At 38.7% G+C, this 27,065-nt stretch overlaps 1 protein-coding gene across 7 annotated transcripts in view; it reads right to left on the bottom strand.

Annotated features, from left to right (window-relative positions):
* Positions 1 to 27,065, bottom strand: part of ATE1 (arginyltransferase 1) — an 88,143-nt gene that overhangs the window by 50,351 nt on the left and 10,727 nt on the right. For 5 of the 7 annotated variants that reach the window (XM_067000484.1, XM_067000485.1, XM_067000482.1 and 2 more), the window contains exons 6-9: positions 26,012 to 26,244; positions 24,215 to 24,343; positions 9,728 to 9,760; positions 3,062 to 3,243 (exon numbers count right to left, since the gene is read on the bottom strand). In XM_067000484.1, coding sequence (XP_066856585.1) covers positions 3,062 to 3,243; positions 9,728 to 9,760; positions 24,215 to 24,343; positions 26,012 to 26,244 — 577 coding nt within the window. Of the gene's footprint in view, positions 1 to 3,061; positions 3,244 to 9,727; positions 9,761 to 23,062; positions 23,192 to 24,214; positions 24,344 to 26,011; positions 26,245 to 27,065 lie in introns of all 7 variants that reach the window. The other 2 variants (XM_067000483.1, XM_048059268.2) reach the window with 1 other exon arrangement.

The raw sequence follows: 27,065 nt of genomic DNA, 5'->3' as shown, positions 1-27,065 counted from the left end.
GCTCTCCCTCCGTATCAGCCAGGCGGCAGCAGCGAGGTGCCACTGCACTGCACGACTCACATCTACCCACATTTTTTTCTGCCTAAATCATTCTCATGGAGAAGGGATTACAGACTTGCAATTCCTTTTCTGCAAAGCTTTCAGTCAAGATGCATATTTAAGGAATTATAACGGCTGTTAACACTTGGCAAGAGTGGGCAGCCAGTGAGCAAAACATATTAATTTCATTAACACAAAACTCAGATTTAGTATTTCAGTGCTACATAACCCAACTCCACAATCTAATGCTTGAATCTAAGCTCTAGCATTTTTCCTTTTATAAAAGAGAGATAAGGGCAAATATGATTGTCTACTATTAATGGTCTTATGTAGCGGAGGAAAGTTTAATATTTCTGAGCAAATAACAAGAATCACTCAGTATGTCCTGGTCAGTCCTCTCCCCTTTTATTCAGGCTGGTATTTCTCAGGTAGCTTCTTCTGCCCTCGCTTTTTGCTTAGATGCCTACGTATTTCAAATGATCTTCAATTCCCATCCTTTCTAGGACTCTGCAGCAAAAATTCTCAGAATAGCCCGAAGTGGAAGTGACAGCGCTGCAATGCAGTTTAACCTCCTCAGAGTAAAATTGGCAACAGCTTTTAAGGTATCAGATTCCTTTGCAACTTCCTAAATCCTCCCTAACTCTCAAGTTTTTTTCCCCTTTTTGAAAAAAGAACAAGGTTGGCCTCCTCTAAGACTGTTGGGAACTCATTTTTATTGCCTTAAATGCAGCAGAATTTATAAGCTGCTTTTTCACTAGTTGAGCCATGCAAGCATGTTGCACTGACAAAGTTTTAAATTTATTATGTAGAAAATTTAAAATCATTTCAAGAATCCATAAGCATGGATTATGTCAGTCGGTTATTACATAAAGTAACATGATACATACAGATACTAAAAAATAACTCTTAGGAGCTGTTTATGGCAAGTCGCATGAAGAAAAAAAGTCTGATTTTAAGTATCTAGTGTATGTAATAAAACCTAGACCACTAACGTACAGAAAAAAGGCCACTTCTAAACCATAGGTGTTCCAACATTATTTCTACATGGTAATTCTGATTGATTTTATGAAATCGCCAATGCCACTGTATGCCTCAGAAAAACTGAGGATTAGAACTCTTTTAGCCTTAGACCAATGGAGATGAGAAGTTGACAGATACGTTAATGCTCACAACAGCTTTGAAGTTACCTCTGATCTGAGCTGGAACTGGACCAGATGATGTCCCAGGGTCCTTTCTAACCTAAACTCATCTGTGATTCTCTAGTTTCTCCTTTGTAAGGAACAACTGTGGATCAAGGTGGGGAAAGCCAGCCGGGAGGCAGTGTTGTCAGCTCTAGTAAGTTGCTTTTTGGTAAGGAGAAATTGCACTTCAGGATTTAACTACCTAAAAGCCTGCCAGAGAGCAGGAGGAGGCCCTGCTCTCCCTGTCTAGCCATTCCACCGCAGCCCTTGCACCAGCTCTGGTGTTAACACGATCTTCACTGAGCCTGCTCAGCTCGCTAACCAGGTTGCTAAAGCACAGCCTTCTGCTTAGTAAATTAAAAACTGGCTCAGCAGATGATTGCTAGAAACCTGGCACATAGCAGAGATGGAAAGGAGTGATTGCAGCACTTCATTTCAGCAGCAATAAACCATTAGTCTGATGTCAGCAACTTAACAGTGAACTTTGTGGGAGAAAACCCTCGATGTATGCATTTGAACAATTCAAGCACAGATATCCACAAATAATAAAATTCACCTCTACAGAGAGAGGAATATACCCAAAAAGCAAAATGATTAAAAAAAAAACAAAACACTTTGGAAATCAAGAGATCCTACGCACTCTTACTCTGTTTAGATTTTGATTAAACTTCTGAGACATCGAATTGCATGCTTCATTAGGTATTGCAGAAGTACATGAAGTAACTGATGGGAAGAAACTTCCTAAATATATATATATATTTATATTTGCAATTTGTTTCAAAAGTCGTGTCATTTACTCATTCTAGTGGGTAAACCTAAGCAGCAGCCAAGAAGCTCCCACCTAGAGAAGATACACTCAAACAGGATGCCTTGGAGAAAGATAAGCACTGGATTTCATAGCTGGATCTCGATTTATCACATATAACAGTACCTGAAGCAGTGTGGTGCAAATCTGAAAAGGTAAAAGCTTTTGCTAGAACTTCTCAGACCTACAGCAACTTGAAAATAGGCAGGTCTGGCATGAGGTCCAAACCCAGTTGCTTCATGAGGATCTCACTGGGATCTACATGCCTGTGACTAGTTTATTTCATGCAAAGAAGCAAAAAAGCTAAGAAAAAACTTGGGATGCACAAAGATTGTAACAGTAATAGAATCTTAAAATTGCTTGTGAGAGAAAAACAGCAACTTGCAATTTAGCACACAAATCTTATTTACAACACAAAGCGTTATTCACTATTCTTACTATTTTGTGGATACCAGGACTAGGATGATAGTTAATTTAAGGCTTTAAAATTCATAGGATTATTCTGTCTGTCAGGCTTTCTAAAGACAAAGATAATGAAATTAACACACCTGAAAACATACTTAGTGCTAGTACAGCAGGAGACTACTAATTCAGAAGTTTTTAGGGTGTCCGTTATTTACGATCTCACCGTGCACACATGCATAAAAGTGATTAATTTCATTTGGTGACTAAGCTAAGAAAAAAGTCAAAGGAAAAATTATTTCTATTCAAACAAAAGAGGCTTCTTCTGCTGAAAGCAAGCAATAGTAAGTTATTTTCTAGGGAATAAAAACCCAGGTACTTTATTTCTGAGTTTTTTGTTTTTCCATCTTTAGAAGTATTTAGCTAACTAGAAAGATTCATCCCTATTTAAGGATGAAAGTTAAAATCTATTTTGGAGCACAACCAACTGCAGAGAATTAGAAAAATAATAATTAAGTTTAGCTAGAGATAGTGTTACCAGTATATGTTTAGACTGGAAATAAAAGCTCAAACTTAGAAACAAGTATCAATTCTTACTATTATGTCTAAGCGGATAACAAAAATGTCCTCTTACCGTAATGCAGAGTAGACTCCCAAAGATAAGAAGGAATAGTCTGGATCGTAGTACAGATAGACAGAGGACACGCAGTAGGGCAGGATATCAATTACACCCACAGCAATTATCTTCCCATCTAGCCAATACTGCTGGTGAAAAGAACCATAGCCGCACTCTGGTCCGTTTGGGGGATTCTCTGCCTGGACAGAAATGGGACATAATTATCAGCCTGGTAGACTTCCAGTACAAAAACTATTTTAGAAAGGTTTTTAAAAGAAAAATAAATACTGTGAGAAGGTATTCCTGCTGTACACGTTTACCGAAAGGTAAAAGGGAATTTGAAAAGCAGGGAGAGCAATGTTAGTTCTCCACAGCGTTTGTGATTTTCACTGTACTCTTCATCAGCAACCTCTGTGTGTCACCTCACAAACAAATCAGTAAACAACCTCTGCCACCTAGCATGCAGACAGCACTGAAATGGTAAAACAACAAGATTCATCAAGCTATCAATGCATTATTATGCACAAATTCTGCAGATATTCTTTCTCTTCATAGTTTGGCCTACATACTCTTCAACAAGAGACAAAGCCCAGAGGCAAAGAGGTGATGGGCAGGCTGCCTGCGTCCCCCAGCAGCGCTCCTCCCCTGTTCCTCTATGATCCTACCTAGATCCAGCTCCCAAAACACGAAAGCTCAGCTCGGATGCTGCTATTAACCCCCCCCCCCCCCCCCCCCCGACAAAGGCAGTGTCCACAATAAGAAAAATAAAATAACAACCAAAAACCCTACAAAATCCCTCGGTGCAGTGCAGAGAATCAGGCATCGAACACCGCAGATACTGGAGGCACCTTGGCCACAGACTCAGCTTCTCAGCACGGCCACTGAAGCTGTTTGAGAACAGCACTCCCAAAGAGCATGGAGCAGCTCACGTACTCTTTATGACCAACTAAACGTTTTTCGCCTGAGATGCTGAAGCTCTTTGTGCCCCGTAACTCGTGGAGCTCCTGCTTTGCCAGCCCACACCAGCACAGCTTCGGCAAGAGCACCACGGGGCTGGCTGCTGCTGGGTGCTGGGCCCTGAGGTCGCAGGGAAGCACACTTCCCTGCGGGGAGAAGCTCCTAAACCAGAAACTGATGCTTCAGATTACAAAGAAAACAATCTCCTAATTTAAACTGTATTACACAACCAACTCTGGCAGGGCTTTTTCTCCAACGTCAGGTTTACTTTAATCCTGAATTCCACAGCGCTCAACTTAATTATCCTCCTAGTCATGTTTTTCACTGTATTGCCAGGTCTTCAGAAAGCTGCTTCTCACTCAATAAATCTGACAACATTACCTGCTATTACCAACTGTTTTGCATTACAACAACAAAAGGTGGGTTTAATCAAGTATTTTGATACAGTAGCGTGGACTGAAGACATGATGGGCAGTAGAAGTTATTCTAATTGGTACCACATGTGTCAAAAGAAATCAATCACATGAACAAAAATCATTTCAACTGACTTTCCCAAGCATTAAGTCCCAAATAAAGGCGGTATAATAAAATGTTTGCATTTCTATATAGTCATGTAGCATAGAAGTAGATATAAAAGTAGATATGTAGCTACAGATACTGTGAAAGTGAAATGATCCAATACCTGAGAGCTAAATCTGCAGCATACAAGGGTATTAGGGTAGGACACTGACATATCGAGCTGGGTTCTTCTCATTTAGAGAAATACTACTTACTCGGTAGTGACAGTTTCATACAATAACCTCGACTTTTCAGTAGTGCCAAATGAAATCAGAGGGCCAGTATTAGCATTTTTAAGCTGGGACGTGGTCAAAGTTTGAGAGCTTGGAAGAAAGAGGTTCTCTCTGCGGGCAACCCTAAGAGAACAGGTTGAGTTCTCTTGACTACCGCGGGGCAGAAGAAAGAAGCAAACGAAAGGGAAATGTGATTTGTCATCTAAGACAGACTTGCTTAAGTACCAGATAAAACAGACTTTCTTTGTCAAAAAAAAAAATCATCATACAGGATTTAATACAAGTTAAAAAGATAGTCTAAAACAACATGGAAAAGATTTCCACTCAGAGCAATGTCTCCTACAGTTAAAGGGCTGCTGTGTGTCCAGAGCCCTGCCTCAGAGCAGCAAGGCAGGGGCTCGGGCCCGACGCCTGCCAGCCGAAGCATCAGTTAAGATCTGTTAGCGAGGCACGAACCACGCCGTTATTCCTCTAATTCAATTACAAAGCCATTTATGAACATAAGAGAGGCTGTGTTATTTAACAAGGATAACAAGCACAGTACTCATTTCAGGCAAAGCGTTCAGGGATCTCCATTACATTAAGTAAATAACATTTCTAAAAAGCACAACATTTTCATCCTCCTTGAGAAGTTTCCATACAATATAATCCTTTGTAACGTTTGTCCGCATTATGTTTTCTCCGATTTCTCAGTGAACCCTTGGCTCCGTTACCTTGATTTCCCAGGAACCAGCCAGGCAGTTTGACGTGTCACAGGGTTCGAGCACGAAGCCCTCTCCTGCAGCAGGTTGCACCATTTCACACCACTGGCGGGGCCTCCGGGGCCCCGGCTGTCAAAGGCGATGTAAAATACAAGGGACACCATGCGGGTGAGCCCCAGCAGAGAGGGCTTACCTTATCGACACGAAATAACACACCGTACGTAGCCTTATGCTACAAAAACATGAGCTGCTCTTGGCACGGAAAGCATCACCACTTCTATGACTGGTGAATCAACAAACATAACGTCAGAGACGTTACTTGGAAAGAGGGTGAGATCAAAACCAATATTCTCTTATTCCCTTTCACACTAAAGTTCAAATGACACCATGATTCTATGATAGATGCCTTCAGGTCTTCTTAAGCAAACAAAACCCCCAGTATTCTAGAAAACACATGTAAGAAAGAACAGCAGACCTTTAAAATTAATTGTTTGTTTATATTCATTAAATAAGTTGTATTAAAGGAGTAAACACTAAAAACAGATCTAAAACTCGGGCTATGAGAGTCAAAGCACAACTAAACATGTTGTGATTACGAATTATTAAAAACTCAGTGTTCATAGTTATTTCTGCCTCGCATTTTCTTCTCATAAGGCCTAGGAACTACTTAGTTTCTTCAGTGTATCCTAGGAATTTAAAAATACAAAGGATTTCAGTGAGCCATCATCAGAAGACAGGGGTGTAGATGGCTCTGTTGCCTGTTTTTAAGCTACATGGTGCAGCCAAACGATTATGCAACATCTCCAAATCTGCAGAGGAGGAAAAAAAAAATACAGAGGGACCAACTTGTTTAAAGTTAATAGTTTAAATTTGAGCTTCAAGACAATGAATTATTAATCACTTGATAGGGAAACAAAATCTATATAAGAACTAAATCTAAAGACAAAAATTAAAACAAATAGTTTCTTCAAAGTTTAGACTATACTGCAGAGAAAAGTATAACTTATTCCATTATTTATTAATTCTGTCTTCATATTCTGCTAGCTGTTTTTCATTAACATGTGATTGCTTACATTTAATAATGCCTTATTAAAATTTAAATGTTTAATATCATCTGATATTACAAGTTGCTCCAAGTGGGTCACTTCAATATAAGAAGTGCTTACGATGAAAATTTGATGATGGTGAGAGTGCTCAATGTTCTTCAAAGCACATTGGTCCCTCTCTTTATTTCTAGGAGATGTTTTACTGTTCCTATTAATCAAGAAATTGCACTTATTAACCTCCATGCCAGCTTGGTGTGCAACTGCAGACAGTGCTGCACAGTTACCCACCAGAAATGCATCGTGACCCTGATATCCATATGATTATTTTCTTCTGGAAGGTTTCATGAAACCTTTGAACATTTCCAGTTTACTCTCTGCTGTGGATGGAAGGAGGAGTAAAATATGAAATCCACACTACCTCATACAAAGAAAAAAAAAAAGCAACAACAACAAAAGGAAAGTCTTCATTTCTACACTCTAGTAGAAGTTATTTGCCAAAGTGAAATGATTAATTCCAGCAGCTCTTCTCCCAAAGGCACACGCACAAAACCTGCCATATGGTAGATTTCTATCTCTTTTGGTTAGCAACATATTTTCTGTTCACTGCTCTGTCCTCCTTTCGTTAGGGATTAGTGGAGGTGCTGTGAAAGCAGCCTACAAATATAGGCCGTGTCAGCCTACACCTCAGCACAGAGCCTCAGCACATAACCTCAGCACAGAGGTACCACTACAGGTTTCCATTTAAAAAAAAAAAAGGAAAAAAAAAAGAAAAAAATGCACCCTTGCAGCAAAGCCGTTCCAAGTAGCACCTGGCTGCACTGGGTGGACACTGCCAGCAGCTCAAGGGAGGTGTAGATCGCTCTGTTGCCTACATCCCTCCACGCAGTGCTGGTGAGGACGTGTCTGGGGCGCTGGGTCCAGTTCTGGGCTCCCCAGTGCAAGGAACACACGGACTTACTGCTGCGAGCCTCGTGATGGGCCATAAAGACGGTTAAGGAACTGGAGCATCTGACAGATGAGGAGAGGCTGAGAAAGCTGAGACCTTCAGCATCAAAAATCAAGACGACTTGGGAAGGTTTTATCAATGTGTGCAAATACCTGATGGGAGGGAATAAAGCTGAGGGATCCAGTATCTTCTCAGAAGTGCCCACTGATGGGACAAGAAACAACGGGCACACATTAAAAATTAAAAACCACATAAAATTCAAGCTGAACACAGAAAACACTTCTCTGCTGCAAGTGGTCAGACTGCCCAGCGAGGTGGTGGAGTCTCCATCCTTGGAGATCTTCAGACCCCGGCTGGACACGGTCCTGGACAAGCTGCCCTGGGTGGCCCTGCTCAGACTGAGTCGGTGGGTTAAAATGATGCACGTTGGGTACACAAGAGCTGAGTGCAAACAGCTACAGAAAGATCCCATAATATTGAGTAATTAATATGACAGAGGTCATAAATACAATGTCAAGCTCATGCAAAAAAAAAGTGGCTATATGCGCATCCAAAACAATGGGTGTAATCAATTTACACTTCAACATATTTTTGAGACTGATCAGTTTTATAAAATAATCACCTTCATGCTTAGCATCAGTCAAAATGGAAAAAGACTAAAAAAAGTGATTAGAGGGGGATTTATAAAGTGAAAAAGCAAATCATTATTTATTGCCTGACACCACGGTGCAGCTGAGAGGCCAGTTGCGGTCATCGCACCAGGATGACCCAGGAGAGCTGCAGAAGGACAAACGCACCCCTAACTCACTGGTCGTCGAAAACTACGAATCCACCCTGATCAGCTCCAGTTTTTCCCGTGCCCTCTTTCCATAAAGACGCTCACTTGGGTACTAACAGGGTATGAAGCCACGCTGCTTTTTGCTAGGAGTCCTGCAAGCTGCTCTCCTGCGCTGTGCCGCTGCAGCCGCCTTTCTCCAGGCCAGGAGCATTTACATCTACTGACATCGCTGGAAGTGGGAGGACGGCAAATGCTCAACTGTAGCTTCTAAGAGGAAAGGAAAACTACACAAAAAAAACAAACAATCCGTTCTCCCTGCTGTACCCTGTTTACTGCTAGAAAATCGCCTAGCTTTCTGCTACCACATACTCTATCATTTTTTACACTGTTCATTTCTTGTGCCAGAGCCCGTAGCCAAAACCGAAACTAAACAGAATCCTAAAATTGAGAAATAAAAGAAGGCAGGAAGAGTCTGGGTGTTGATACTGTTTGCAGCTAATAATGGTATTAAAAATTCAAAACAATTACAAATTGAAATCATGTAAGGTTCAAATTTGATTTTAAATTATTTTTGTTCAAAAGAGTAAACAGACTGCACACTCCTAGATTTGCTCGTGGCAACTGTTTCAGAATAAAGAATTTCAAGAATCCCTTGGCCTCTGATATACAACCGCTTTTATTTAACTTCATCTAATTGAAGACATCTGTAGTGGTGCCACACAAAATTTAATTCAAGCTTCGAAATGTCAATAAAAAGTGTCTGTAAGAAACAATACTGGTATAAACCTGGCAGGGAAGTGTGCATCAACATCTACGTAGCCATACAAAATTAAGAATATAATGGCAGTCTGCTGCCTGGGTTGACGAGGTGATAAAAGCCCTTTTCCTATAAAGTCTAATGAGCTCTATTACTCTTCAGCTTTCAGGAATGCAAAGGCCAGCGGACTCAGCAGAGAAAAGCAACAAACCCTCCACACATGGATCCATTCAAACCGCGACATATCGAATTACTCGCGTAATTACTATAACCTGACAATTTCATTACACTCACGTGGTCCTCAGCTCTCTAAGGCTAACAAGACAGACAGTGCCGCAAACCCGCAATAGTTTGCTTACTGGAAAAGAAGGAAGAGCATCTCTCCTTAACTTTTAACTCACATTGTAGTCAAACGCAAGGTCAATAAATTATTTAGGAATAGATTCTTTCATAGAAATAAATCACGAACACTAAACCACAGCACTTTCTGCCTTTTCCTTTTTTTTTCTTAATGCAGCGATATGAAGTTCAGTGATAGTTCCTTATCCAGCTCCACGGACTCCTTTGAAAATTCAGTGTTATCTTCCCTCCTGACTGGGGATGATACAAATACTGTGACACCTACACCCGTAACGCTGTACTGCCTGCAAAAAGTGAAGAGGAAAGAACGCGTTCATTTCAAAACTTGCGTCTAGACTTAATACATACCTCAAGAGGAGAATCACAGAGGAATCGTGTGAACTGCATCAAGGTAGATTCATCAGAAATATGTGCCCAAGAAGACAGTCCAAATATGCAAAGCAGAAAAGCAAGAAATATATTAGTAACACTTCAGGATACATTAACATTCAGACAGACATGTGCTTTCAAAACCATGTACTTGAAAAACACCAACAGGATTTAGGAGTTGAAATAAAATTCCCAAACAAATTCCCACTTTCTGTTTTGTTGGTAAGTACAAACAAATATAATAACTAATGGTCCAAAACACTTCATTCTCTCACGTCCCATTTTCAAACGTCTTCTATTCTAGAGAATTTATCACTATCTTTTATTTAAATTAGATATTGCCCTTCTCTGTGACTGCCTGCAACACGGAGTCTCTTCCCAGTTCCATTACCCGCCCCATCACTATCGGGATTAGGGCCATCATCTCTCGTAACAGAAATTAATAAAGTCTCTTTGCAATCACAATGATGAACAAGCCTGTTCAAGTCTAAACAAGAAGAGGGGAAAAAAGAAAAATCAACTTCCTGAAAGTGCAAGCATTTTCAAAACCAGATTCTTTACTCAAACAAAATGACGTGCTACAGATCATCAGACAAAGGCAAGGTTTTAATGATCTGGAGCCTGTGCAAGTTTCTAAGAGTAGTAAAATATAATAGCTATTTACCAACCATCGTCTACTTATTTGATACGAATACCTCCTTAGTGCTGGATTCCACAAAGAACACATTAAAAGATATTACAAAGTTCTAGTATGTATTTAACCCCAAAACATTCCTTTGTTAAAAAGCTAGTTTGTGCTACACAGCCTAACTCCCCCTCCTCTAATAAGCTGCATGATTTACTAAGTCACTGGTGACCAAACTGCAAAACAAGAGTACTCAAGAACTTCTAATTTGAAGTTTGATTAAAAAAAATTATGCATACCCATCAAAAAAACCTGACTGTTCACAAGATTTCTTGGTCAAGAATTCTATGAATTTCTCAGATAAATTAGAGAAGAGTTTTCTGCTTAAAGGGGGATACATGAAATGGCAGGTGATTACTTGTCAAGCATCCCATTTTTCCCTGTTCAGGGGAGGAGAGGAAGGCAGGCAACATTAAAAAGTGCCAACACTACAAATTGCTGACTTAGGACGGAGTCCCACATACAGTTTAAGTAATTAAAACTTTCTTTTCCTCAGAAAATGCTATAAATCAGATTTTAGAAATAAAAATGCAGCCTCTGGTAGATATATGGATCTGCAAACATTACCTGGACCATCCTTATTGTAGCTGGAAGTGAACACTGAATCTCAACCTTCCCTAAGATGCACTAAAAAGTACTCCAGCAGCGATGCTAACAGACAAGGCTTTGCAGCAGGCAGACTGCTGATATTTTCCCTCTCCAACACACAACAGCAATCTAGGTGGTCTGTGAATGGACAGTAAACTTTTGGACACATACTTTTGGGATGAACACTGAATTTCTATTGGATAGATTGGATTGGTGGATGCTCTAAATTATTCAATTTAGAAAAAAAAAATGCCTGTGATGTCTTAATTCAATTCCAGAATTGTTATCGACTTGGTGGATAGGGTCAGAGACTAAGACGGAAACAAACATGCAATGTTTGAAGAGAAAAAAAAACAATTCAAAATCCGAATTACCGAGTTATGTTCCCATAAAAAAAGACCAGAGATTTACAAATTCCTGCACTGCTCGTGCATCAGTCCTTACAGCCAACGGCTTGTGAACGTGCAGGCACCGGGAGGATAAGCCATGTGTTATTCATTTTGATGTCAGAAGACCCCCGATAGTTCTTAATCTGTAACTTTAGCTTTATAGTGCAAGTTAAACCCTATGGGTGAGAAAACCGAGCCAACACCACCTTTCAAATGGTTTTCTCAATCCTCCCAGCCCCGCTGTACAACCGCCTGGCTTTGGGGCAGGGGAGGATGCCCCAAGCACACCCCAGCAGCACTTCGGCTTGCTAGGGGTGCTGCAACTGGTGGCCAGGAAAAAATTAACTGCACTCGAATTTGTACCGCCCTCGTAAGGGGAGAAATCGCTGCAAGTTTTATTACAGATTAGTTCATCTGTTTATACTCGAAGTTCTCAGGTCAGATCATTTTCTGAACCAAGTGCTAGAAAACTTCAGCAGATTGTGAATCTTTTCTAGAAGTCACTTAAGAAAACGTTCTGCTTTAAAAGGAAGACTTTAATAGACATATAGACATGGAAAATAGCAAATACTTTAGATTTTCTGACCTTTGCTATTGTCTTCTCAGCCCTTACTTTTTCCTCCCACCCCCACATCCACAACCCTTTCATCATAACCCAGGAATATACCTGGACTACACAGCTATTTAAAATAATGTAAACTTTAAGATTCGTTTTTTAAATTAAAAATACCTCATTTTAATACTGCAGGATAATTATGAACACAATTCAAAAATGATTCAACAAACCATGAAAGAAATAGTCAAGAGCTGGTGTTTATGTAAAATAAATCAATCTGTCACACAAGCACAACTGAAATTCCTTTCACAAAGTCATACTCTTCTAATTTTCACTTCAAACCGAATTACTTAAGCTTCAGTCTTTAAAAACTATATATATATGTAATCCACAATATTCGTTCCTTGGTGCAAACTGATTACAATTGCCATAAAGAAGCCATTGCCACCACAGGAACAATGGGAAATAAATTCAAACATGGCCAATAAAACTAAGACGACACCACTAAGAATCAAAGCAGAGGGGGAAAAAAGGCAGGAAGATAACTGCTTGAGCGAAAGCACACGCACACCTTTAAAAAGCTGCAATAAAACCAGAACGCTAACACCTGCTGTACGAGGGAGGGAGGACGTTCAGATGCCGTGGATGCTGACGTACTGGAAACCCAAGCGGCCTGGCACATCTTGACGTACCCACCGGCAGAAAGAGCCACAAAACGTTGGCGTTCTTCCTAGAGCTTTCCTGGCATCATCCCTGTATGTCCATTTCCGAGTTTTTCCCCCTCGATTAGGGCAGTCTTTAGGTATTTTAGCTACGCAGGGGAACTAAAACCTTTGTAGGGAGGGCGGAGGGCTCTTGGATTTCGCTGCCCTGGAAGCTCCTTTCTAGGCCGAACTCTGTCCTTGTTCTGTCCAGCTCCTCTTGGCTTCCTGCGAACACTGTGCGAGCGCGTAGGATGTCCTGCTGCCACCGAAAGAGCAGTTTGCCCATTTTGAGTGCTTTCCAGACGTTATCACCTCTTACAAGTTCAAAATAAATACGTTTTTGCTCTCAAGCATGAATTATCCTTCCTCATTTTCACTTGTAGAGTGACAAAAGTAAAAAATACACAATTAAAAAAAAACTTTAGTCAAGCTTTCAGTGAGGCTAGAACCTATTAACTGACCCGCAAGATACAAGGAAGAGAAACTATCCAGGCAACGGGACTGAAACCGACCGAAGAAATGAACAATGCTCTGTAACACTGTGTGCTGTAAAAATACAGAAAATGAGACAATATCAAAGAAGATTCACAAGAAAAAGATGACGCCAAGCTATCCCACTATCCTTGAAACAGGAAATATCACCGTAGACCTATGTTAACAGAAAAATCAAAGATTTTATTTAGTATTTTATTTACTATTTATTTAGTATAGGTATATAGGTCAGCTCCAGAGTAAATCTTTGATTTTTCTGATAACATAGAAAGAGGGATTTAAAGTTTAAATGCATATCTTAAGGATAGTTTTCAGGCCAAGAATTGAAGTAATGCAAGAAGTGATTGGTGATGGGCCAGAGCTTGCATCTCATGATTTCGATTCCGTTATGGGATGACAAATTCACTGTGGCTTTGCCCGCTCAAAAGAAACTCATTCTCAAAATAATGGAAATCCGTCAGTCTACAATAAGGAGTTCTTTTTAATTTTATGTGGATATACGTAGAAAACTCAGTGTCAAAATTAGGAAAACCACATAAACCAGGATGTAAAAGCTCTGATCTGAAACAGTACGGACAAGTCGCTCAGTTGACTGGACACCTAAATTCTTTGGCTCACAGGGCCTGGATCCACAGCGCTGCAGCCACGAGGCCACGCAAGCACACAGAAAGAATCAGGCCGATCCAAAAAGTGCTCTCGGATTTTAAATTAGGTTTATCGGAGAGCTGAAGTCCAAGGTAACTGAAGCGAGACGTTCTGCGGCAGCAGCAGCCCACCACGAGGAGCCAGGCATCAGATTAGCGCTGTCAGCGACTGAGATGATAAAAGAACCCATTCAAGAGCATTATAAAAAGGTACTGCTGCCTAGGCAAGCTAAGGCAGCTAACAATGACCACAAAGGCTTGATTTTTTTCCCCAGAATTCTCTCACTTAAAAAAAAAAAAAAATCAAAAAAAAGAAATAGGAAACTGGGTTAAAGAGACCTAAAATTGGAAACTGGCTGCCGGTACCAACTTTGGAATCGATCAGAATGAGCTCCCTGGCATTTCCTAGGCTAGTCGCTCCGCTTCCTATATTAGTGCAAGTGTATTTCTGGGAGGCAATTAAAGAAACTGGAAAAGAAAAAAAAAAAACGATACCTATTTCAGTAATTTCTTGCACCTTTCCAAACAGTGTATCTTTTGTGTGTTGATAAATTCTTTTCTTCCAAGACAAATATTTAGTTAAGCATGAAGTAAAGAGAGCGTCCAGCTAGCTCTGCAGGCGGAACTGAGACACGTACTATTTTTCTACAAGCTTGTCATTATAAAACACCCATGAAAAGTTAAATAAAACGCTTGCTTCAGTAGGCCTAAACAGCAATAAACTGTTCACTCTGGCTCTTTCTGGAAACTACCGTCGAATTTTTATGATCATTTATGAAAATGTTTTCTAAGTTGTGTAGCTGCCACATAGCTTGTTTTGGTTACACTTCAGCCCTTTTCTTAAAGGCAAAATCTACTGTAAAAAGACTTAAAACCAAAAAAAAAAAAATCCCATTAATGAACTAGGTATATTGTAGTAGTGTTTTAAATCACCCATCACAATCATTAAGTTCACCAGAGAAGAGGCAGGAAGAAAAAAAAAAAATGCATAATTTTTACACGGCAGTATATTATGTAACGAACTCCATTTGGAATTACAAGCACTCTTTTTTATTTTGCACAAGAACTCATTACAGCTAAAGAACTGAATTAGTTGACAGCCAATTTATATATTTATGTTCTAATGTGTATATAATATATAAGACAGATATTATGTTGATTATGTCTCAAGAAAGATTCAAAAAAAAAAAGGGCAAGATTGGGTCAGATATGCAATGCCTCTGGTGAGACGGATATTTCATTAAGATGAACTGGTAGACAGCTACCCTATCTTGCCCAAATTAGCTAATGAGTACATTATTGGGATCAAAAAATTTCTCTCTTGGCATGGAAGGGCCCAGAGGAAATATTTTTACAGTATTCATTTTATTTACTGTTTTTTTTCCTGTAGAGCTAGGCAGTTCCACATCTGCATCTACCATTTAAATGCCCAGAAATGCATTTTAACACCTCAGATTTAGGACAAGCAGGTATCAAAATGTTCCAAAACGTTCCTGTTAATCACCCCGAAGCTGGGCAGCTTGGATCACAAAATCCTCCAGGTGATTTATATTCTGCAAAGCCCCCCCTGCATTTCCTATGCAGAAACCCAGGTATTTTGCTGTCAAGCAAGAGTTGAAACATTTGCAAATCAGGATTTGTCTTCGCAAGGCAGATCTACTACTAAGCTTCCTTAAATCCAGCTTCACATCTGAAGAGCCAGACTAGCCTTTGGACCCAGTTCGGGTTTCTGTCTTGTTTTCAGATTTTTCTGCGGTAATTCCATGAAGCTAAAGGATAAAACACCGGTTACTCTCATATTCTTCCGTTCTTGAGGCAGCCCCAGCAAGGAGGCAGTGACACATCAGTAGGACAAGCTACCTCTGCTGGCACCGTGGGACACCTGCGCTTGACGCAATCACCAAAGCATTTCTGTCTCTGGGTCTGCAGGAGACCAAGTTCACTCTTTTCTTCTCAGAACATTATTCCATACATTATTCTACAGATTTTCTTCAAGTGGCCAAAACCCAGGTATCAGCCCAACAGCGCCACGAAGCACAGAATTGGTTACGTGGCTGCCTCTGCGGTCTTAGCAAAGACTTTGGAGCAAAAACCTGCCTGGAATTCAAATGCCTAGCCATTCAAATCTGCCAGCAGTCATCATTTAAATAACCATTTGAAAAGCGGGAGAATCCTACTTTCATGTTCTCTGCTCCAGTTAATTGAAAACATATATAAAATGCAATTACAAAAAATGTAATTATTTCTACTACACTGGAAAGGAAAATGTATTTCAATTCTGTTTTGTTTGGGGTAACAGTTGACTTAACTCCAAGACCAAAGGAGAATACAAGCTGCCAGAGCTGATGAAATCCACCGTAAGCATAAATCAAAATTCATTATTATAACAAATGAATAGCCAACATACAGCTGTTTTTACATCACTAATGGTAATAAATATCTGGTAATAAATGTTTGCAATAGCATCACAGCTTTTTTCTTTTATGTACTACTTCACATTCAATACAGACAAAGCAAGCACTGGAAAAAAACATCAATGAAAGAACAAGTTGTAGTTCACATGCATTTATGAGAATACATCAAGTTTGGATGAACCAAAGTTGATTTCTAAATACAAAGAACAACTGAAGTGCCTTTGTTACAAATTAAAGATATTTTCATACAGATCAACTGCAATATGCAGTATTGTATGCAGAAAGTCTTATAAAGATTACTGAAGAAAATAAAGACTACTGCTCTTACAGGCCAATAGTGAGCATATTTTACTATGTCATCCAGCAAAATAACCAAATGCTATCAAAATGTGAGTTGCTCAACATCCACAAACCTACTGATCACAAAACCGCATTTGTCCATTTTGCTGTGCAGAAATTATGACAAAGCTGTATTATAAAGACTCATATTTTCTTCTGTCAATTGAAGAAAAAACAAAAGAGGGGACAAAGTGTCATTCACAAAATTTATTTGAACAATCACGGTACTCTTGATCTGCTGATCAGCTTTGTGTTCCAACTGATCCTGCACTGAAATACAGGCAAACAATGCCTATTTAATCAAAGGATGCTCAGCCTGATATCGCCTCTCTGTTCATTATAGAAGTTGCCCTTATTCAGGTTTTCCCAGGTTACATTTTTGCAATTTTTCTTCAATTACAGCTTGAATTTTTTCAAAATATAAATACAACTACAACCCAAGCAGAAAAAAAATGTAACTTGTAGATGTAAATAAATTCTTAATTACATTGTGGATTTTTATAAGTTATATACACAGATCCACATATTAAACATGAATATAGTCTTCCACTACTTTATCAAGAAAGAATAAATGCTAGCAAACAAGAGCTCTATTTGAACAGTGCATAAGAACTATCACCTTGGACCAGAGAAAGAGATCTGTGCGCATTATTTCCAAAAAGAAAAAAGGCCAGAAGAAGTGCACAAAACGTGACAAACACTAGCGCAGGTTCCTTCCTTGCACATTTTTACCTCTTTCAAAACCGAACACTTCTTGGGCTTGGTTAATCCAAGAGTAGCCTTGGATAAACTTGTTCAATAGGCAGTGATACACCTATTTTCCATGCCTGTATATTAATTCATTCAGCTATTAATACTTCCCCACTTAATAACCTGTTGGGGTTTCCCCTAATTCTCCAGATTTGCCCAACGACTCATTTAAAGATAACAATACATTACTCAGAAAGCAGATAACTGCATTTACATCGCAGCATAATAAGGCTTTATGTTCCCACAGAGGAAAAACTGAAATATCAGCTCTTCCACAGCACTATTTAAGAGCAACTTTTAATTAGAGAGTGGTTTGCTACGTTTCTCCTCAGGACACCAACCCGTTCAATAAAACCACGCCGACACAGATGCTGTTAGGTGCCTCCTACTTTGCAGGCCACCAGCAGCTGACTGCCTTCCGAAGCACAGGGACAAGCAGGCCAGTTCTGAGGCTGACTAAAGGGTTTTGAGGGTTTTCAGAAGGTTTTCAAGAGAAGTTCGGTTTATACTGGACAAAAAAAGACAAGAGAGGATAATCAGTAGCTGAAAAGCCTATACAAAAAAGAGTTGCAGCTTTTACGTCAAGACAAAAACAGAGATTTGAAAAAAATTCACTCACAAGCTAAGTTATCTGATTACAGGAGATGCTTAAAACCGTTCCTAGAATAGGATCTTATTTAGCAGATCGCAAACATACTTCTACCTTACCATGTTCTCTACTCAGCGCTGGAGATAGCGACGATGCCCTCACAGCAATGGCAGGTTTCCTCACCTCGGGGGCCAGAGCACCACTGGGACTTGGAGCAGGTTTAACGCCACTACCACATTTCTACACTCCTTTTTGTTAGCACAGACAGAAGCCACTGGATCTATGAGGGCTCAGCGCTGCCTCTCTCCAGCAAAACCCCAACCAAAAATTTGAGGCCTACACACTGAGGTGGATGCACTCACCCAAACTGCTCTTCCGGTACACCAACACCACGATACTCGAATGCAGCAAACTATCCCTAATGCGTTTAAATGCAGACTTTTACCTCAAAATTTGTACGAGCAGTGACTGTAAACATTGTAGCAGTAATACTCATGGCATGGTGTAATCTAATCTTAACCTTTCGGACAAAACAGTCAGCATGGCGCGGCAGACACTAGATCTACACAAGAGCAAGGTGGGTGGACGCAGCCTCTTCAGCTGGCCCAGTTTTACTGAAGCCTCTTCACAGAAACTTAAGCACACCGAGCACGTCCAAACCAACTGGCCCAGAAGAAATTCTCACATTGTCTCTCCCACCCCCCATTTTCAAACTTTAAACCAGATTGCAAGATTACTATCAAGCACTTGCATTACGCCAGGCTAGCAGCCAAAGACCACCTTAGAGTAAGCGTGACTCCAGATAAAGAATAAACAAATACGGCTTTTGCCAAAGCATTGAAAATACACGATTCTGCAAAACCCTGCACCACCATAAGTTATTCAATGCCTTAAACTAGATTATCAGAGTAGTAAAACAAGTACAGTTTTCCAAGTAAGGCTTAAATTAACACAAGGGACAAAACGCTGTTTGATAGCCAACTTATTCAGCAGGGTATGACTGGCCAAAGTTAAATACAGACAGCATGCGAGGAGTTACTGAAGATATGATAGTTCAATTTTTGTAAAAGGAACATTGTACAAAGATTAAATTACAAGAAGAAAGGGAGTTTCAGAAATAAAAAGTAGATAGCCCTGTATCAATACAAGCTGTGCTAAGAAACACTGCCAGAAAGTTAAGAAAACCACTGTCTTCAAAACATCACTGAAGAATGAGAAAACTGGAAAAAAAATAGTAACTGAGTAGAGGAGTAAAGGGGAGAAAAAGCAATATATTTTTAAAGGAGATAAATTTTCAATGATAGAAAGCCATGGACAAGACTATAGGATGCTAAATCAGATACTGTAGCAGAATAATTACTTCTCTTTAAACATGTAAAAGCACAACTGCAAATTGCTTTTATTTATTTATTTTGCTACAGAAAGTTGAACTTTTCAGCTTTTTTTAAAAAAAACTTACTAAGGTAAACTGGTGTCAGAACCAGACTATATTTTAATAGCTAAAGGAACAGAATATATAATGTACAAGGCTTTAGTCAGAAGTGGAATTTGATCTTAGAACTGCTGTAGCTGTGAATTTCCAGAAAATATCCACTTTGATGAACCAGAACTAATAAACGAGTCCTATGCTCATCAAAAATAAACTGCATTGAAAAAAAAGACAAGACCTTTTCTACAAGAAAGGTTTGTTTTCTGGTATTTCACTTAGCACTTAATAAACTCCTGTACTTCCTTAAGCAGAAGATCTTCACTTATTCTGTCACACAGATACAAGCTCAAAGACCATAAACACACAGCACGCTGTGGTTTGAAGAGACCACAGGTTAAATCAAAATGAAGAATGCAGGGGGTTTGTTAAGGGCCTGTTAAGCTGACAGTGAAACTTGGAGTAACAAACCCCAAGAGAGGTTTTCTGCTTCCCAAATATTTAGGCTTTGAAGATAAAAGCTTTAGCAATATATTTTTTCAGAATGTGCATTAATAACACAGTACACAAGTAATTCTAAAATTACAAATGAAAAAAAAAAAACAGCTATTATCGATCAAGGATCAAATCAGTGGCAGTAGCAGCGAGGGAGGAAAAGAAGAGAGGCACAACGTGGCACCCATGAGCTTACTAATGTAACTGCAGTCTCCATCAGAGATTCCAAAGAAGAGGAAGTCAGGAGGTGAAGGCAAAATCCCAAAAAGACCCGCTGGCCTGAAGGCACCGAAACACCCGTTCCCAATGGTCTCAGAGCAGCACTAAGCAAAGAGTGCCTAAAAGTTCTAAGTAAGCTTCGGTGTTAAGCCTTCCATGGGTTCCCTGTACTGAAACTGACCTAGACCCCTCCTCACATAAAACCTTGATCAAAAGATGTATACACGTTGCATAGGTGCAAAAAGAGGGCCTTCTTTCACATGCATTGAGCAATAATCGTCTTCACGGTTCATGTACCTTATGTTAATATTGTGACTTTTTTTTTTTTTTTTTTACAACTTTCCACATTAGTGTTATTTTCAAATCACCAGAATTATAAGTCTGTTCCTAAAATTGCCTTTTAATGTAATACTGTTAATATTAAAGCTAGTCTAGTAGATCATACAGGCAGACAGTATATTGCAATGCCAACAATTTAATAATATATTCCAAAAAGAACTTGTTAATACGTCCCACAATAATTTTTGTTGGATTATGAATTTAAATATAGGCAGGTTTCTGAATGTGAAGTGTTCAGCCAAATGTAAATTAAATACTTTTCCTAAACTAGAAGCTTTCCAAACACAAAAGTGTGCAGGACTCTCCCTGAAGTGGAGGCTTATCAGCAAAGGAGGTTCATCAGCCACACACAGTTATATTAGCTTGCACAGATTAAAAGCTAGATTTAATTTTAGATCCAAAAAATTCCTGGATGTTTGCCAGTTTAAAACCCAACGCAGACTTGTTACTACCCTGAAAAAAGCCCTGTGTATAGGACAGAATTTCATTCTACCTTTACTTAAAAATTACTTGGCTCCATAATGTCTGTATGATATATTACAAAGTCTGAAAAAGAGGAAGAAAAAATTTGAGGTCTTTCAAACAGCACTTTCCACTGTCCTTCTAAAAAACTTGGACCAGTTTTACCCTACTTACTATCTTTTGTTCTTAGAAGAGACTCCAGTAATTCTCCTCCTACAAAGATTCAGCATAAGGGCTTCTAACCGACACCAAAATACATTTCGTGTAACATATTCTTCAGTTTACTTCCTCCAGGGATCAAACACAAAATGCTTTTGATTGAGGTGACTGAGCTTTGGTGCCTAATAACTGTGAATAGCAAGACCTTCTTAACCAGACAGTCAGGTGAACACACCTAATTACTAGTGTTTTAGAAGGATCTACATTAAAACCCACCAGCATCAGACTGAGGTTTTACACTTACTAGAAGATTCAGAGAAGTTCCTTTCTCCCCTGGAATACTGTACTAAGCCTGCACAAACACGATGCCAGAGGAAAAAAAAAACAAACACCTATGACAAGTAACAGGGAAAAACAGGAAGATAAAATCCCAGTGAACTACTAGCAGCATGAAGAGAAATCCATCTCCTTCCTATCAGGAATTAACTCTTGTTAGACTTTACACTTTAATGCAGTGGAAATTGTGAATAATTGTGAATATACATCTTTAAACAGCTTTACTTCTCTAGACTCCCTCAGTTTGTAATAAAAAGATTGAATATAAATATGTATATATGGGTGATTAGCCCCATCAAACCCAACCCGAAACCAAGCCATGCACTCTGACCAAACAGGGCTAGATGAACCGAGTGCCAAATGCCATTCAGAACTGAACTGCAAGCAGCCCTGGTGATACTGATTCTTCATGAGGGGAGTATGCAATGTATAATCTGTAATTCCAAACACAGAATGTATAAATTTAGGAAGTTCTCACCACTCTCTTTGCAGTAACAATTTTCAGAGCAAAAGCATGCTGGATTACATGTTCTATCTAAGCAGTAAGGCTGGAATACGTTCATTGTAGCAGGCAAATGAGGTCCCAGATCAGCCCAGGTAATGCATGTTACAAATCTAGTAAATAGCTCAGACTTTCTCGACGTTTCCAATTTTTACCATATTATAATTAACCCCATTTATGTCAGTAATTAAGAAATAGGCAGAGACTACTACTTATTGTTATGAGTCCTACTATTTTACAAAACAAAGTGAAATAGAGTTTATGGTTTCCCACAGTAGCATTACACAGATCTTACAAAAATGCTCCCCGTACATGCTTTTGAACTAAAGCCAAAAATGATTATATGGTTTTATTATTCTACCTGGAAAGCAGCCACAGCTCGCTAGGTATCACTTCTGCATGTCTTGCTCCCAGGAACCAAAAGGTCTGACAGAATTGATCAATACTGAAGTCTTATATTTGCAGCAGATAGAAATGAGAGAACTGAAATTCTCTGACAGCTTTGTTAATTCTGCTAATGAAAATGTTGGGGCACCTGCCAAAGAACCGAAGACTTGCTGCTTGTTTAGAACCCCACTGGTCTTATTATTAATATTTTTAACCTTATTACATTAGGATTAGCATCCTGCAAACACCTTTTTCTATTTTAAAAGCAGCCTTATTCGTATATAGCGTACTCTCATTACATCTAAGGCAACCAGTCAATGGCAGTATTTTTTACTATTTCTACTGCAAAGTTGAATTCTAATTAAGAGGTATGCTTAACAATGGGATGTGAATGAAATTGAGTTTTTTAAAACCTTAACCTATTAAGTGAAACGAAAAAAACTTATGGACAAACATGAAGGAAGTAACAAATGACTTTAAAGCAGAAGATGCTTGTCATCAAAAAGGCATTTCCATACCATTATCCCATTTTCAGCAGAAATCTCTCCCTAACCTCTTTACAAATCACATACAAACAGTTCTACTTAACTAAAAATAAAACCGTTATTAGTCAGTTATGATAACGCATACTCCCACCCTCTTCAGTTCAGTTTCCCCTGGGCTGAAGCCTACAACAGAAGCTTACTAAAAACCACAGAAGCTCGCTAGAAAACACATTTTCCCTCCCAAATTGAAACTCCGTATTTTAATATTTAGAATCACTCTAGGAGATACCATTTCCCACCATTTAACTGTACAGTAAAAAATGTTTTCGTAAAGGCGCATGCAGTGAACTGTACCTCATTTTCGCCACATTCAGAAGGTGTATCCTTGTGTATAGCCATCTGATACTTGGCAAATAAAGTGGCTGACTGGTTGAAGGATGATTTGAACTGTGGGTCCTCAAAGGAGACAGGTACTAACCTCACCTTCAGAGCAAGGAAAATACAAGCATGCTATTTTGAGTGCATATAATCAGGTAATATGCTTCTGAAGGTAAGGCTAGTGAAAGATCTCCTCCTATGCATTTCAAAGCCTCTGAAGTCAGTATTTGACTTTAAATATAGTAAAAAGTAAAGCTCCTACAGGGGAAAGTATATTTATATGGCAACTAACACTAACCTTAAGCTGACTGCTGATAGCTCCATGAAAGAGTAAAAGTTCTGTAACACTAGAACACTCCAAAGCACTCGACCTACTTTTTGACCAAGTACCTAACAAATCAACTAAAATTTGTATTTTCATTGTACAACCTCAAGAATTTTTTAAATGTATTATTTTTAATGGCACATCACTTCTTGTCCCTGGTTTAGCAGTTATATATTCTTGCTATGTACACTTTTTTTCCTCCAAACTCCAGAATCTTTTTAGTGTTTGGGAGGCAATATGCCTGACACAAGTAACTATTACACACTACCTAGACATTACAAGAAGCAGTAAAGATGTGCAATTTAGATGGAGTGCACTAATCACTTCTTGAAGTGGTTTATACAACTTCTGCGAACCTTAAACAATTTGTGTGTGTGATGATTCCTTCACTCGCATGTTGGCCTCTCATGCTTGTTCCTCTGTAGGATGCATTCAAACCACAGCCAGTGAGACTAGTTATCAGGATGTGTCCAGCCATTTTTATTTCCTAGGAAATTTGTATTCATATGGCCCACAACGTTTATCTCCAAAAGCTTTATCTCCTCCATCTCTTACTCAATATCATACCCAACTAACTTCCTAAGCTTTTCAATCTGCAATTAACATCAAATATTTGTGGCACTCACAAAGAGATATCAAAAGTTTGCACTTTCAGAATGTTGATTTTATTTGATACAGTATTCTACATTCCCCTCAGTATAAAATGAGTATAAAATCCACGTTTGTTTCTCCTAGAATCTATGCAAGACACATAAAATGGAGGGGAAGCTGAGCTTTGCATAAAATTCATTTGGCCTTCTGACCTGATTTATAGTTGGTTTATCAGGTGGGTCCTTGTGAATAACCATCTGGTAACGTTTATAGACCTGGTAAGACTCCTGAAATGTGGCTTTGAACTGAGAACTTGGTGGAGATGATCTCACCACCCTCACCTTCAGAAGAAGTTAAACACATTTGTTATTACAATATCACACAATTATTATATATTTAAACATATGCAAGCATCATGACAGAGAGACATTTTGACTTCCTGCAAAAGCACCCTAACACTTCGATTAATATTAGACAATAGCCTTCCAATTCTTCAGCTCAATTTAGATTATTGAAGGCTTTTATGTTTACACTGATTGACATCCAAGGTTTTCAAATTATGAATCAACTAAAGTGCCTTTACAGGAACTACACAAATAGTTTTCAGGAAATAATACCAACAAATGGTATAAAGAATGTCATTTTAAAGAGATTTTCTATACATTTTCAAATTTTCTCTTCCTGAGGTTTCTTACCATACTGAAATATACTTGAAAGATCCACGTATTTGGAAGACTCATATCTGTGCTCTTTGGATAAAGAACACGTTTGCATTGCCATAATCCCAAAGGGACATCCAGTTATTTTTCAAATTTAAAGAGGAAGAGGAAACAATGTTCCCATACTCAATTATGAGTTAATTTTAATAGGAAGTTATGTGTCTTCCTCACCACCACCCTTACACACAAGAAAATGAAATAAATTTTAAGAATCTATAAATTAAACTGTGTTTTTAGTAAAAGTGATTGCTCCCTGACCAAAGGTATGCTATCACATGAGCAACAGTGCATTTCTTTTCAAGCATACTTAAGGGCATGTTCATTTCAAAACCCACATTATTTTCAGTATGGTTTCATTGTCATAAATAACTATTGGTTCTACAATAAAAAAAAAACACTTGACAGACATAGTAAAGAACAAAGAATCTAAGAAAGCACTGCTAGAACCATTCTTCTTTTAATTCTCCCCACATCTTCTAAATGAAAATGTTCAGACAAGGCCTTCTGTTATATGGTTCATCAGAAATATGGAAGTGTTAGCAAAATAAATCAATTTCATGGCTTCTTGTCAGTTATTTAAGGTGCATCTTCTAAGTCATCACCACTTCAAGTAATAAAAGGATATTTAAAATTTAATTTCCAATTGATAATCAGTAGCTAAAGGACTTTTTTTTTTAATTCTGAAAGCTTTTCAGCTTCCAGAAGAAAAATATTGTGTTTATGATTAACTTATGTTAGGAAGTCAAAAAGTGACTGTCTCTATATTACAAATAGATTTGATTGCAACCAGGATACTATGCAAATTTTCTACCGTTACTTTAACGGCTTCGAAAGACATCAGTAAGTACCGCTGACATTTATAAAGAAGAGCTCTCTTCTTATCTGTTTAGCTTTATGAACAGTTACTGCTTTCTTGTCAAGTTTTAATAGAGAAAATAGTTCAACTATTACTGCAAAACTAAATATTGAATCTCTCTAATCATTCAGCACCCAGTTAATTCATAGTCATTCATTTTCAAGTCACTCAGTATGAAATCAATTTACAAGTATTTTGTTAACTGTACTTGTGTCTTCTACAACTGACTCTAAGTGCAAGAACACCCCCTTGTGGTTACACACAACTCAGCTGGACCAAATATATCATGATGCACCACATATATTTTAAGATTTAATCTACAGCCAGTTAGCAAAGTCACAGACACTAAGCACCTAAGCATTTGCAGAGTTTAAAAAACTCCTTAACAAGACTTCTCTTTAATTTGCCTTCAACAGCAGTGAATGAGCCATTACCTCTAATTTGTGTGGTGCATCATCAGGCAAAGAGACAAAAATGAAGTCTTCAATAGATTTGGGTTGGTTTGTCGGAGTCTTAGAGTTTTGTGAGAGGAGAGCTTGATGCCCTGCTTGAAGTGGAGAGCCTTCAAGCGTGCCCATCTGGTTCTGAAGGAGTTTCTGCAGTTTTCTTTCTTTCCGTATGTCCTTTGCTTTTCGACACGGCGGCTTGCTCAGATCAGCCCCTTTGCCTTCAAAGACACAAGCAAAGAATTAAACACCACATTTTGCAACAAACAAGTGGCCCTCATATGACGACTGAAAAGAAATGGTTAAAATTACCAATAATTGCAGACCATGGTCTGAACATAATGTGGTCATTCATTCACAGCTACTGGCAACACCCAACACCAAAGTAAGTCGCGATGATCTTTTCCTCTATAGCTGTCTAAGCCAGAATCAAGAATATATTTAAAGTAGTATGAAAAGACTTCCCCCTAAGTCTGTCATTAAATCATTATGCCAGATCCTTCTCTCAAAAGCAAACAAAAGCTTCTATTTTGTGCCTGGTATTATGATGCCTTATATCCAAACAGCTACAGGATCAGCTTGAAATAACGAAAGGGAAAAACAAAAACAAACCCTCAACCACAAAACCTCATCGCCAAATTCATAAAGAGAATTCTTCTAGTGCATAAGAGACTCAAGTTGCTACACAATAGACTCCTACAGAAAACAAAGGAAAAAGGATTTATTTCTTGTCACCTAGAATCCCTACCCAGTACACACAAATACAAACACCACTAACGTCATGAAAGAGGAGCAAAAGGCCACGTAATTTTATGTCTTTTCTTAAGATAATATTCAGATATCTGTTTTTACTAGTAGATTGACTTTTATCAATTTAACTCTACTCCAATATTTTTAAACACTCATAATGTTTTATTAATGAAATGCTATTTACTTAAAAGAGAAGTCACATCTAGAAAACAAAAGGATCACCATGGACAATAGTAATTGGTACTGCAAGAACTTAGCCTTAAAGGAATATAAAGCCAAAGACCTGCACAAA

This window comes from Anser cygnoides, chromosome 7 (assembly GCF_040182565.1).
Source record: "Anser cygnoides isolate HZ-2024a breed goose chromosome 7, Taihu_goose_T2T_genome, whole genome shotgun sequence".
Taxonomy (NCBI): domain Eukaryota; kingdom Metazoa; phylum Chordata; class Aves; order Anseriformes; family Anatidae; genus Anser; species Anser cygnoides.
Note: the sequence above shows the minus strand (reverse complement) of the source record. Positions and strands in the feature narration are given on the sequence as shown.